We start from the raw sequence: 14,518 nt of genomic DNA on the forward strand, positions 1-14,518 counted from the left end.
TATGTACACCTAACCTATGGATTGTACACACAAACACTTACACATAAATTCCCCTGGTCAAACATGTTCTTGCTCCAACCCCCACCCTCTCTTCTGCCTCTCTGAGCTAACTTGACTTCTGTGGAGGACCAGGCTTTATGCTGAGCCTCACACATGGCCTCTCGTCCCCCACATCCCTGAGGACCAGGCTCGATATGAAAAGCTACTAACCCTAGAGTCCCATGGGGCTTCCTCCAGAAGGGCCACATTCTGAGGACAATACTCTGAGGACAATACATTGTCACCTGGGATGGTCAACAGGCAGCCCTGGCCCAAGGTGAGCCTTGATCTCAAGTTGGCCTGATGCCCTAGCTTGATCTTTGTTCCTCTAAGGCCTCCAAGGGTCTTCAGCATGTAGCCCTCTAACCTCGTCATGTGCTTTTTTGAGAGCTTGCCCTGGAGAACACGTACTCATCCGGAGAACACCCCTGTGCTCTCCAGCTGCCTTCACACTCTCCCTGGTTAATAAGAAACTAGCTGTGAGGCGGGTATAAAGGCCCCAGGGCCATCCGAGAGCTGTCACTCCTCCTCCCTCTGCAGCCTCTTGAGAGAAGCGTCTGGATTCAGGTGCTGGCAATGTCCCAATTGGTGGAATGTGTCCCCAACTTCTCAGAGGGGAACGACCAAGAGGTGAGGCTCCTGCAGGGCTTGTGTGGGTGCTCTGGTCACACGGAAGGGAGTGAGTTTGGTATGGGACAAGGTTGCCTTTCCAGCAAGGGCAGAGTCATGCTGGGATCCCTCAAAGGAGCCATTTCCGTCAGCTTTGGAACATTTCGTGCATGTGGGGTACCCTGGAGGAATGGCAGGAGGCCTAGGGACTTTGGGGGTGCTCCCGGTAGGGATCTGGTGAGTCCCTTGACTTTACCGTTTCTACCTGAAAATGAATCACCTTGAATACAGGTGCAGAGGGCAGAGGGCACAGGAAAGGTCATCCCTACATGTATTAGCTCCTGCCTCACCCCTGAAGCCTTGAGGGGTAGGCACTATTATGAACCTCCTGACTTGATGAGGAAACTGAGGCACAGAGGCCTCCTCAGGATAGGGCTTGAGTTCTGAGTGCTGGTTTTGAACTGGAAGATTCTGAGCTCATCCGGCATTTTTTCTCATTTTAGCTAACAGCCCCCACCCTGGCCGTTCTCACTGGAAGGCTGATCTCTGTCCACCCTCTCTGAGTATCTGGGTGTTGGCAGCAGGCCCACTTTTAATTTTTCTGGACCAACCTGAGCCTGCGGTGGCATGGCCACTGTCATGAGGGCCTTCCTTGCGCCATGTGGGCTCTTGTGCTGAAGCTCAGCTCTTTGGAGGACCCCTTCCAAACACCTTTTTAAAAATCATTCATTTTACATCCCAATTATAGCCCCCTTCCTCTTCTCCCAGTTCCATCCTTCCTCCCTCATCCCCCTCCGGCCCTCCCCTACCACTCAGAAAAGGGGAGCCCCCCAACCCACCTCAGCACATCACGTCGCATCAGCACTGAGCCTGTCCTCTTCCACGGTGGCCTGGCAAGGCTGTCCTGCTGGGGGAAATGATTGAAAACCAGGCAACAGAGTCCATGTCAGAGACCACCCCCACTTCCCTTGTTAGGGGGACCCACAAGAAGACCAGGATGCCCATTGGGTACATATGTATAGGGGGCCTAGGTCCAGTTCATGCATGGTTCTTGTCAAATCACACTTCTTGAGATCACACCTGGGTATGGGATTGCAGCCTTCGCAAGCGGAGTCTGAGTTGTGCGTTGGGCCTCTATCTCCAGGTGATTGATGCCATTTCTCGAGCCATCTCCCAGACCCCAGGCTGTGTGCTGCTGGACGTTGATGCCGGACCCTCCACCAACCGCACTGTCTACACTTTTGTGGGGCGGCCAGAGTGTGTGGTCGAGGGAGCCCTCAGTGCGGCACGTACAGCCTCGCAGTTCATCGACATGAGCAAGCACAAGGGTGAGGCGGCTCAGGACTTGAACCAGGCCTCCCATGTCTCCTCTTTCAGGCTTAGCTTGTGCCAAGGTGTCCTGGGAAAAGGGCAGGCCCAGGGCATGAACATGGGGTGTAAGTCGCACAGGACTGGTGGCTAGGCTTCTTGGAGACTCCCCTAGGGCTAGGGTCAGGGTCACATAGTGTGTCTTGGTGCCTATTCCCAGGATCAGGCTGGGGGAAAGGCAAGGAGATGGCCCTAGGACACAGGCTAAGGAGACCAGCTGCCCTCTAGAGTGGGCACCCCTCTTTTTGGATTCAGTGTTTCTCTGATAATCTGCAGGGGTTCACTCATCTCAAGGTCTTGACTGGACTGAGGCCTGGGGGAACCAGAAGAAGACACTGTGCCAGGAAGCAAACTTGTCAACTGCCTCAAAACCAAACACAATGGTAGGGGTGGGCAGGGTCAAAGGTTAGTGGACACACAGAGCTGGACAAATAGCCATGGCCTCTGTCCGTTCTCTGGGAGAGGTTTCCAGAGGTCGCAGTAAGGAGTAGATAACGGGCTTGCCAAGGTTAGGAGGTACCAGGACATAACAGGCTTGCCAAGGTTAGGAGGTACCAGGCACAGTGTTCTGGATGGGGCATGGAGTCTCTGCTGCCAGGAAAGGCAGGGCTGGTCCAAGACCAGATACTTTCAGCCTGGCAAGGTCTCACTGAGGGCCTTAGTTTTGTGATTTTTTTTCAGGGAAAAAATATTATAAAGGCCAGCTTACTCAGGCTCTAATCCATTCTCCAGCCATAGAAATAACGGGAGTCGCCACATTCTGTGACATTCCTAATAGGCCAGCCTGGGAGGAATTGCTACTGCCAACCATCCGTGGCTGGCTGCTTTCTACGGTGTGGACATCTGTAAGGGAGATGATGATCTGTCCCTTTTCCTGCAGGAGAGCATCCTCGAATGGGTGCCCTAGATGTTTGTCCCTTCATCCCGGTGAGGGGTGTCAGTATGGACGAGTGTGTGCTCTGTGCCAAGGCCTTTGGCCAGCGGCTGGCAGAGGAGCTCAGTGTACCAGGTGAGTGTCCTGGGAGGATTGACTTTGGGGCACCTCTGGATTCCAGGCTCTGACACATGCCCTGGTTCTCCGCTCTTGATACCTTTTAAGACTGCAGAACATGCCTAGCCTGGTGGTGCACGCCTTTAATCCCGGTGGTCAGGAGGCAGAGGCAGGCAGATCTCTGTGAGTTCAAGGCCATCCTCTTCTATATAGTTTCAGGATACTCTGGGCTACATAGAGAGACTTATCTCAACAAAACAAAACAAAACAAAAAGAATGCAAGATACCAATACCAAAAAAAACAAACAAAAAATGGAAAAAATAAAAGTACCATGATGCTCGACCAGCTCCAGATTCTTAGATAATGAAATAAATGCATGTAGAAGTCACAACCACAAGAGAATGCAGCCGGCGCGTCCCATTCTGCTTGCTGGGCAGTGAATATTATTTGACAGGACATTGATAAACATGTTTAGCTTGCTGGGCCTGGAGGCTTAAAAAAGAAAAAAGAAAAAAATCTATGTCTTATAAAAATAGAAAGACTTTGGGGTTAGAGAGATGGCCTGATGGTTTAAGCATTTGTTTCTCAAGCATGAGGACCAGAGGTCAGATTTCCAGGGACCCCCATAACTGCCAGATGGGCATGGTGACCCCCATAACTGCCAGATGGGCATGGTGACCCCCATAAATGCCAGATGGGCATGGTAGCCCCATAACTGCCAGATGGGCATGGTGACCCCCATAAATGCCAGATGGGCGTGGTGACCCACCTGTAATGGCAGCCTAGTAGGCAAAGAGAGAGCAAGCTAGTTAGCAAGGCTAGCCATACCAGGGGTCCCCAGGTTTGATTGAGAGACTCACCTCAGTGAATAAAGTTGAAGAATGACCAAGGATGACCTTGGGCCTCCACATGCAGATGCACACGTGTATAGGAGCCTACACAGAGGCAAAAACATGCATACACAAATGCACAACACCCCCTCACACACACACACACCCATACACACATGAAAACTGGGGGGAAATATTTCATTTTGGGAAACTGGATCAAGAAAATGCTATGGAACAAGCTAGGAATGGAATGCACAACTCAGTGTTGGGGGAGGCACTAGGATGGGCAGTCTATATGGCAGCACAGTGTAGGATCCAGCCAGGCTCTATTGCTGCCATAAACACAAGCTAACATATGAGCCTAGGGCCCGTGTATACAGCATGTTCTGCTTTTTCTTCTCTGAGGACAGATTCACCACATAGTAACAATACGTTTTTTTTGTTTGTTTGTTTGTTTGTTTTTGAGACAGGGTTTCTCTGTGTAGCTTTGGCTGTTCTGGACTCACTTTGTAGACCAGGCTGGCCTCAAACTCACAGGGATCCGCCAGCCTCTGCCTCCCGAGTGCTGGGATTAAAGGCATGTGCCACCACGCCCAACTATAACAATACATTTAAAAAAAGAAACGAGAGAGTATTGCATAAGCATTCCCAAGACACCCTACCCTTACTCCTAGAGGTATATCCTCCTCAATAGCATTGGTATTTGGGCAGGTGGGGGCATTTGCTATGCCGCCTGCACAGCAATACCCACACCAAGAGTATGGAGAAGGCGGGGCTCCCCAGAAAGAGTGAGTCAAGGGGAATCTACCCCAAGCTGAAATTGGAAGGAGCCACCCTTCCTGGGATGGATGGAGGGTACTCGGTTCTACCCAGCTAAGACCTGACCGGTTGGCTTCCTTTGCAGTGTACCTCTATGGTGAGGCAGCTCAGACACCCAGTCGCCAGACCCTGCCCGCCATCCGGGCTGGAGAGTATGAAGCCCTGCCTGAGAAGGTGCTGCCTCACCCACATAGGTGGCTGGGTGTCAGAGGGTGGCCTCCCTGCCGTTTTGTCCCCCTGGAGAGAGTGGGTAGGTCTGGGTCTCCTCCTCCTCCTCACCCCCAGGTGAATGTTCCCACAGCTCAAACAGATCGAGTGGGTGCCTGACTTTGGCCCTAGCTCCTTTGTCCCCAGTTGGGGTGCCACTGTCACAGGTGCACGGAAATTCCTCATTGCATTCAACATCAACCTTCTCAGCACCAAGGAACAGGCCCACCGTATTGCTCTCAACCTGCGGGAGCAGGGCCGAGGGAAAGACCAGGTGGGTAGCCTCTGGTTTGCTGTCCCATCCCCCAGGGATTGTCCTTGGAACCCCCTGGGGAGATTGTTCACCTTAGTGTCACAGCCTTGTGGGATCTCAGGATCAGAATTTGATATTGAGAAGGCCCTTAAAAATTATATTTTAGAGATTTATTTATTTATTATTTATACAGTATTTTGCCTAAATGCCAGAAGCAGGCACCAGATCTCATTACAGATGGTTATGAGCCACTGCGTGGTTGCTGGGAATTGAACTCAGGACCTTTAGAAGAACAACCAGTGTTCTTAACCTCTGAGCCATCTCTGCAATCCCCCCCCAAAAATTATTTTTTATATGTGTTTTTCTGCATGTGTGCCAGAAGAGGGCACTGCGTCCCTTGAGACTAGACTTACATATGATTATGAGCCATCATGTAGGTGCTGGGAATCGAACCCAGGTCCTCTGGAAAAGCAACGAGTGCTTTTAACCCCTGAGTCATCTGTCCAGCCCCAGCAGCCTTAGTTTTAGCAGACATTTCCACAGAAGCAGACAGGGTCAAGTTTCTGTGTAAACAGCAGCCTAGCAATCCCAGGTGTCTTCATATTTCCATGTCCTTCTGGATGTTCTAAGTATCCCCTCCCCCCCTCTCCCTCCTCCCCCCTCCCCCCTCCCCCTCCTCCCCTGGAAGCTTCCCCACCAGGTCTGCATAGAAGGTGTCAGTTAGCTTGAGCATCAAGTCTCTAGACGCCATGACAGCCAGTGAAAGGAGGTGAAGGGCCCCGTCTTCCCATCAGTCCCAACCTCACATCTTATTGGACAGGGAGGTTCCAGGAGCCTAGCTTCCTGCAGCAACCACTGTCTATAGGCACAATGACCCTAACTCTTTTTTTTTGTTTTTTGTTTTCGTTGTTGTTGTTTTTTTGTTTTGTTTTGTTTTGTTTTCGAGACAGAGTTTCTCTGTGTAACCTTGGCTGCCCTAGACTTGTTTTTTTTTTTTTTTTTTTGTAGACCAAGGTGGCCTGGAACTCACAACGATCCGCCTGCCTCTGCCTCCCTAGTGCTGGGATTAAAGGCGTACGCAACTACGCCTGGCTCTTGAGTCCTTTTTTTATGCCCCTTCCAAAGGTGAGGTCAGAGGTCATCAAACAGACAGCATCAGAGTGATTGATGTGATGGTGGTAGGTGGACCACAGAGAAGTTGAGATTTCCACTGGCCTCTCACATCAGTGCACCTAGGTCAGACCATGGCATGGTCAGAGACTGGCACCAAGCCTGGCCTCTGGGGCCTCAGTTTTCATGTGGCCAGTGGGGTTTTTTTTTTTCCTCATCTCTCTAGCCAGACCAAAGAAGACAGGAAGAACAAGGAGAGACTCAGTGCCAACCCAGCCATTTGGGCCACCTCGCCTGACTCATCTGCCTAGGGAGCACAAATGCAAGAGGCTCTCAGAGGCTAGGCATTGTGAAGGCTGGGGCAGGGGCCAGGCAGAGGGGAGATTCTTAGCCCGGGTTGGGGGGAACATATATATCTCTTTGTAGCCGGGACGACTGAAAAAGGTTCAGGGCATCGGTTGGTACCTGGATGAAAAGAACTTGGCTCAAGTGTCTACAAACCTCCTGGACTTTGAGGTCACAGCTCTGCACACAGTCTATGAGGAGGCCTGCAGGGAGGCTCAGGTGGGTAGGGCAGGTGCCCCACACCTGTCTGACATCCAGAACTTCCCCCATCCCCCACCACTGCTGCCCCAGGCTTTGACCTCACCTCTGTCTCACAGGAGCTGAATTTGCCCGTGGTGGGCTCGCAGCTGGTGGGCCTGGTGCCTCTGCAGGCCCTCCTGGATGCTGCAGCCTTCTACTGTGACAAGGAGAAGCTGTTTGTTCTAGAGGAGGAACACCGGATACGGCTGGTGGGCTGTGCTCCCTTTGCGAGCTGTGGCGTGAGATGTCAAGGGAGGCACGGGGAGGGGTGTAGGCTTTTTGCTGCTCCAGCAGTAAGCTGGTGTTCCCAGGGGGCTCACCCGAAAGCCAAAACCCCTTTCTTCCTCCTTCACCTCCTTTGTTTCGTTGATGTGTGTGTGTGTGTGTGTGTAAGACAGAAGACAGTTTCAGGTATCATTCCTAAGGTGCTGTCTATGTATGTGTGTGTGTGTGTGTGTGTGTGTGTGTGTGTGTGTGTGTGTGTGTTTGTGTGTGTGTGTGACAAGATCTCTCACTGACCTGGAACTCACCAAGTAGGCTAAGCCTCCTGTCTCCACTTCCCTGGCACTGGAATTACCAGTAAAGTGCTTGTCACCATGCCAGGATTTTAGATCTTTCTTTCTTTTTTCTTTTTTCTTTCTTTCTTTCCTTCTTTCTCCTTGAGATGGGCCCTGGGGCTATGACTCAAGGTTTTGTGCTTGAGTGACAAGCCCTTTACTGACCCAGCTCTGTTGCCAGCCCTTGACCTGACTTGTAGTTAGAAGATTTTCCATTATCGCTGTCATTTAGAAGAGCATTACCAAGGCTTCCTTTGTGACTTGTATTCTATAAACTTCATGTTCTTTGCCTTCCACACTCCTGGGCTGGCTGCCCTGTAAAGAGCCATGTCTGCTGCCAGCCCCCTCCAGCAGACTCCTTACAGCCCTATAACGGACATATGTCCCAGGCGCACACTTCCCCTGGTCCCATCTACAAACAATTCTCTCCGCAAGCATGTCTGTTTGCCTATGGTACCTTTGCTCATTGCAGTGGGCCCAGGATCTTCTGGGGGTGGGGGTTGGGGTAGGGGTAGGGGTTGGGGGAGGATTAGCGTCTTATTCTTTCATGAAAAGTGTTCCTCAGTGCTTGCTGATTCTGAGACCTAACTCTTTCTTATCTCTGTACCTACCTCTGGGGTATGCCTGGCTTGTGTCCTTCAAGTGTGTGTGCCCCCTTTCTGCTTTTAGAAAGTGAGACCTGCTGTCACTGTTGCACAGTTTCATAAAAGGTGTACTGGTCTTGCTTGAGATGAATTCTAATCTTAAATGGGGGCAGTTTTTAGCTATATCCTGACTTTAGGTGAAACTCAGTTTTCCTCGGAGTTATATTCAGGTGAAACAAGGCTGCCCCTGGCTGTAAGAATCCGTTAGCTTCTGAGTTAGAGTCTTGTCCCATGGCCACGGAGGCTCGGCTACGAGGGAAGGGTGGACAGTTCTTTCTCTCTCATGTTTTCCCCGAGAGCATGGGGTGTTTCTGTTGTATGGCTCAACCTGTCAGGAAGTGAGCAAGTGGGTTCCTGGGAAGCGAGTGTGGGCAAACTTGTCAAGGTGAAGCTAAGCTAAGCAGTTGGCTGAGGTGAGGTGTCCACTCTCCAGGTGGTGAACCGGCTGGGCCTGGATTCCCTGGCACCCTTCGACCCAAAGGAGAGGATCATCGAGTGAGGCCTCACAGCCCCGCCCCCCTCCCCCACTCTGCTCCCATCTTGCCTTTTATTTTAAATTAAAAAATTTTTTACTTGCTTTACCCCTCTTCTCCCACCTTCAACTTCCTCCCAATCTTCACAGCTCTGGCCCCTGAATCTTTTTATTATTAATTAATTAATTAATTAATTAATATACTTTTCATCTGGGTAGGAAGTTCCCTTCCTCCTCCCAGCCCCTCCCTCTTACCTCCCCTTGTCCCCCCTCCCTATCTTCTCAGAGAAGGGGAGACTTCCCGTGGGTACCAACCCACCTTGGCGTATCAAGTAGGACTGGGCCATCTTCTCCTATTGAAGATAGACAAGGCTGCCCAGTTAGGGGAAAAGGGACCCAAAGACAGGAAACAGAGTCAGAGCCCCAGATCTTGAGCCTGATAACCAATCCTCCAAGGGCTCTGCTTACTTCCTTAGCACCCCATCCTGGTAGGTCTGTTTCTCCTCTCTCCCAGCTCTCAGCTTGAGGCTGCGGGTAAGGGTGTTTGTCTACCCTTCGTTAAGTTTCTCCCACTGGGTAGGTACCTGGTCCCGGCTAGTGGACCACAGCAGAGCCTGGTGGACAAGTCACTGCATGCTTTTGTTCGGGAGGTGGGCGCTCGCTCTGCTGCCCCTGGTGGGGGCTCTGTAGCAGCAGCTGTTGCTGCCCTGGTGAGTCCCTGAGGGCAGAGCCATTACATGGTGGGACCCAGGACTGGATACGGCTGGGGTGGGGCAGAGTGGGAGATCCTGGGGAGCAGGACTCAGGGGCCCTGACGGTTGAGTCTCTATAGTTCATCTTCCTGCACTTGGGGTTCCCTGCTAGAGGACAGGGCAGTCCCCGAGCCAGGACCCCCCTATATCTTTGCCCTTACCAGGGCGCAGCTCTGGCTTCTATGGTGGGCCAGATGACCTATGGGCGTCGCCAGTTTGATCACCTGGACTCCACCATGCGGCGCCTGATCCCACCCTTCCACGCGGCCTCTGCGCAGCTGACCTCATTGGTAGATGCTGATGCCAGGGCTTTTGCTGCCTGTTTGGTAAGTGTGCAGATCTGCCAGGACTAGGCTTGCTAGCCACAGTAGCCTGCCAATCTGCAGCCAGGGCCCACTGGGAAGGTGACATGATTGGCCACTATTCTAGGAGAACAGGATCCTGCCCCAGGGAAGGAGCTTTTGGGGGTCAGGAGCTCAGAATGGGGGACTCTGGAATTCGGGATCCTGGAGGGATACAGACTGGCAACCTTGAGTGAAAGAACAAACACTTCTCACGGGCTGGCCAGCCAGGATCTTGGCTTCCAGGCCAGAGATGTGTGAGTGCTGGACCCTAGATTCTAGAGACCTGCAGTAAGGAAGCCTACCATGGAGGTCAGCGCTGTGCCCTGGTGAGAGGCATGCTGCAGGGGTGGCGCCCTTTCCTGACTTCCTCAGCAGGCCAGAGCTCTAACATAGAAATCTTAACAGAAGAAATGTGGAGATTAGGGACTTAGACTAGAAAGAACCCCTCAGCCGTAAGATAGCAGGAACCATGAGGAGAGTTCGGAGGCGTGAAAACAATCTCAAGAAATAATTAGGGGCTGTGGACAGATTAGAAGACATAGCAAGGATGCAGGGCCAGGCTCTGAGCAGATGAAAGAGATGATCAGAAGTGAGATGTACACAACGCAGAGACAGAGAGAGGGCTTCACAGAGATGGACACACACACACACACACACACACACACACACACACACACACACACAAAACACAGAGATGGATACACACAGTGATAGACGGAGACAGAGAGGATACATAAGCAGAGACACAGAGAGGTAGAGGAAGAGACAGAGAGATAAAAACCAAGTGACAGAGATGGAGAGTGACTGAGACACAGGAATACACAGAAAGACAGAGAAACACACACACAACCACAACCACAACCACAGGCAGAGATGTAAAGACGCAGAGAGGCATTTAAAGAGGACTGCTAGTTCAGACATAAATATTAGAAATTCAGAAACAATTCTAACATTAGAGATTGGAAGTAAGAAATAAGATGAGCACTCCGAAAACCATAAGAGGAAGTCAGATAAGTGAAATGAACCGAAGGGAAGCAAAGAAAAATGATAATAAACATCCAAAGCATATGAGAAGATATAAAATAATATGAAATGAAGCTTGTGTAGGTGTTGATTGATTAATGTCCCTCATACGCAGCCAGAAGATGGAGTTTTGGAAATAAATAAACAGAAAAGGAGCCACTAAGTATATAAGAAATTCCTAGAAGCAAAATGCTACTTATATATACTTTTCTCATCAAAACAACAACAACAAAAAAATGAAGACATAATAAAACTTACAATAAGTTAGGAGACAGAGTTGACTATGAGGACTCTAGGGCCAAGAAGCCGGGACTGAGTGCCGCATTCCCCTTACGTGCTGTGACATAGTGACAAGCTAGCCAGAGACAATGAGTGTGTAGCCTTCTCTGTCGCTCACTGCTGACACAAGGGATACTGATAATGAATTTCTGGTGGAGATCTGGGTAAATATACCAAATGGCAGTGGCTGCGCCCCTAGTCAGCCGCCCCCTGTCCTGTCCTGCACTGCAGTGGGAGGCTGGGATTTTCAGCAACTCACCACACAGACTCCCTTCCTGTGGTGGCGAACCATCCCAGAGCCATTCAGGAGGAAGGCCAGATCTACCGATGGCCAGGGACAAGGGATTCAGCACCATGGCAGGGAAGGCCTTAGGGTTTCCTGCATCAGCATCACTTTGTGTTTAGACTGGGCATGGTTAAGTTGTTCCTTTTATTTTATGTTGGAAGTGGCATTAGGAGAGCCCAGTACTGTGGGAAGGATGCTGGGAAGGATGCAGGGGCCTTTAAAGGCTCTAGGTGTCTTTTTCTAGAAACAAGATTCCCCAGAGAATGCCATTCACCTGTCTTCACCAGATGGCCACGTGGGCCCATGGCACCCAGGCCTCAGTGCCAAGACCCATAAACCACAGCCAGCAACAGAAACATCATCCCCAAGGAATGTGTCCCTGCCTGTGGCCTGTAGCACATGATGCACTTGAGTGGGAAATGCCCATGCCGGAGGCCATGGATGGGCGCGGCCCATGCTGTCCTCAGCAGCCATGTCCTACGACGCAGTCCTCCTCAATGCCATTCCACCATGGCCAGGGGACACAGCCAGCCCCTCACGGTCACTCATCATGTGTGTTTTGGTCTTTTTGTTTCCTGTAGGAGGCAATTAAGCTGCCCAAGAACACAGCTGAAGAGAGGGGCAGGTGAGCAAGGCACTGGCCAGGTGGCCCTGCCGGACCCTCTGGGCTATGGGTCTTAGTGTCTAGGGAGCTGGCCCAGATGCACCATGGGCAATGAGCGATGATCTTTTTGTCACTCCTGAGTCTGTGTGCTCAGCCTGTGGGAAGGGACAGTGCTGGTTGGGGTCAGAAGATACTCTGCCCCCAGCTCATATCTCACTGCCTGGGTCCTAGGCGTGCGTGTGCTCTGCAGGAGGGGCTGAGACAGGCAGTTGCCGTGCCACTGAAACTGGCAGAGACTGTGTCCCAGCTGTGGCCAGTGCTGCAGGAGCTGGCCCTATGTGGGAACCTGGCCTGCTTGTCTGACATGCAGGTATGAGGGTACTGGGGAGTTACAGAAACTCAGGGTGCTACCTACATTCTTGTTCAGTGTTCTCCTTGGAGCCTCTGGTTATAGCTGTGTCACCCTTACTTATCCCTACATACTGGGAAATACCCAAGGCCGTCTTTGGACTCAGACATCACTCATCTGTGTCCAGTGTGGGGGACGGGACAAACCAGAGCCGTACCCTATGACTCCTGCAGCTAACCCAGCAACCCTGCAGTCTGCAGTGTATTCCAGGGCTTGGTCCTGAGGCCCCAGGGAAGTGAACCTCTATCCTGAGAATGGCCTTAGTTTGCAGGCTGGTAGCTGCTGAGAGCAGGTTGAGCGGGGTTGATGCCTCTTACAAGATACCGTCAACCTTCACAGCCTCCTCAGGCCTCCAGCAGCCTAGATACCTTTTTCCAGGTTCAGGCCTCAGGCCAAAATGACCACGGTAGCCTGGTCTCTGTGGGTAGGGTCATGTCTAATGGTGTGAAGAATGCACGTCCCTGCTTGGAGCCCTTGTCTGTCAGCGTGCTCAGTCTTGACACGAGGGGTGAGATTTTTCAAGAGGCGCAGGGGCACTGTGGGTCCAGAAGCAGGCCCTCTCTCTGGTGTCTCTGCAGGTGGCCGCCAAGGCCTTGGAGACAGGTGTGTTTGGCGCATACTTCAATGTGCTCACCAACCTGAAGGACGTGACCGATGATGCCTTTAAAGAGAAGGTGGGCAACGGGCAGATTTGATGCCAGACCCCACCGGGGGACCTTCCGTGTCTGCTGTGGTCAGGGTTGACTCTTAGTAGTCACGTGAAGGAACAGGCCCTTGCAGTCTAGCCAGGGGACATAGGCATAGGGTGACCAGGTGCTTGCTGGCATACTTTGACATTTCCCTTCCCCTGAGTCCAGCTATGGCTAAGAGAGTTGCTAGATAGTGCCCACAGCATCTTCCCTGCTCTCATGGCAGAACTGAAGGGCTTGGCCACTCCAAGCTGGGGGACCCCAAAGCACCGACACCCCAGGAGCTGGAAAAACAAAGGCTTTAAGAAATTAACTGAATCTCAGCATTCATAACAGCCACATGACACTTTGATTGTATTATTGAGGTAAAATTCACAGAACATACAAATTACTATTTATTTATTTATTTATTTATTTATTTATTATGTATACTGTGCTCTGCCTGCATGTACACCTACAGGGCAAAAGAAGGCACCAGATCTCATTATAGATGGTTATGAGACACCATGTGGTTGCTGGGGGTTGAACTCAGGACCTCTGGAGGAGCAGTCAGTGCCCTTAATCTCTGAGCCATCTCTCCAGCCCCTAAATTGCTATTTTAAAGTATACAATTCAGTAGAGGTTCTGCACAGTCATAATATTGTAGAGCCATCACTCTAGCAAGTTCCAGGACATTTTTTTTTTATCACTTTGAAAGAAATCCCTGCCAATTAGCAGATGAATTATTCACTATTCCATTTTTTTTTTTTGAGACAGGGTCTCTCTGTGTAGCCTTGGCTCTCCTGGACTCACTTTGTAGACCAGGCTGGCCTCGAACTCACAGAGATCCACCTGCCTCTGCCTCCCAAGTGCTGGGATTAAAGGCGTGCGCCACCACGCCCTATCTCATTCTTAAGCATCTGTCTCTTAGCTATTTTGAAGAGGCCTTTTTAAAGGGTCAGTTCTTAGATGGGATATGCCAGCAATAGGCTGTCTTTTGGGCCTGGCCCTTCCCTGATAAACTTTAGACAGTATGAACCACAGGAGCCCTGCCCCCTCTAGGTCTTATGGAAACATCTCTACCCCACAGCAGTCTGGGGAGAAGCAGAAAAAATGGGATGGGAGTCTGTCGGGGTCAGTGGGTATGGCTGTCCCCATAGCTCCTACCCACACTGAGAAATTCAGGAGTGCCTGTCCAAAATGACCCATGTCACTGTGAGGTGGCTATGCCATGGAGAGGTGGCACTGTGGTTTTTCTCTCAGGAGCAGCAGGCCACAGCAAGCATGGAGGTGGTAGGGTAACATGTCCTTCTGTGTCTGTCAGACCCGCCATCGAATCTCCAGCCTTCTGCAGGAAGCCACGACCCAGGCTGCAATGGTGCTTCGTAGCCTAGAAGCCCGGAAGGAGTGAAGAGATCTCTGCCCCCAATGGATGGTCCAACCTGCAGTATTTCTTACCCATCTTAAGCAGCCCAAGCCTTGCTTTGGGGGAGACTCAGCCGTGACATCAGCGGTGTGAGGTTGGCGCTCTACCCACTGCTATCTATGTAGCATCAGAAGATGCAACAGAGGTGGTTTGGGGTAGGGCCTGATTGGGGGTGGTGTTCTGCAAGCATCCAGCCTGGCACCCTCTGTTACCCGTGGTTTCTAGTAAACTCTGAACAAAAA

The 14,518-nt window shown here is 51.3% G+C and overlaps 1 protein-coding gene across 1 annotated transcript; it reads left to right on the forward strand.

Annotated features, from left to right (window-relative positions):
• The first annotated feature begins 554 nt into the window (after window positions 1-554).
• On the forward strand, window positions 555-14,518 carry FTCD (formimidoyltransferase cyclodeaminase). Its single transcript, XM_084753157.1, has 14 exons — window positions 555-669; window positions 1,793-1,976; window positions 2,897-3,025; window positions 4,743-4,831; window positions 4,959-5,138; window positions 6,654-6,791; window positions 6,890-7,021; window positions 8,447-8,508; window positions 9,066-9,195; window positions 9,402-9,563; window positions 11,751-11,794; window positions 12,005-12,143; window positions 12,761-12,856; window positions 14,175-14,518. Exons 1-14 carry the CDS (start codon window positions 616-618, stop codon window positions 14,259-14,261), a joined length of 1,626 nt encoding a protein of 541 aa, XP_084609283.1. The 5' UTR covers window positions 555-615; the 3' UTR covers window positions 14,262-14,518.

This window comes from Acomys minous (genome assembly GCF_964271855.1).
Source record: "Acomys minous genome assembly, chromosome: 13".
NCBI classification, from domain to species: Eukaryota; Metazoa; Chordata; class Mammalia; order Rodentia; family Muridae; genus Acomys; species Acomys minous.

Excerpts from the sequence above, each read along its gene's own strand:
- FTCD (XM_084753157.1), top strand. The coding sequence starts at position 616 with ATGTCCCAATTGGTGGAATGTGTCCCCAACTTCTCAGAGGGGAACGAC. Across the intron at positions 9,196-9,401 it reads CAGCAGCTGTTGCTGCCCTG|GGCGCAGCTCTGGCTTCTAT; the intron begins GTGAGTCCCTGA and ends TGCCCTTACCAG. Across the intron at positions 12,857-14,174 it reads ATGATGCCTTTAAAGAGAAG|ACCCGCCATCGAATCTCCAG; the intron begins GTGGGCAACGGG and ends TGTGTCTGTCAG.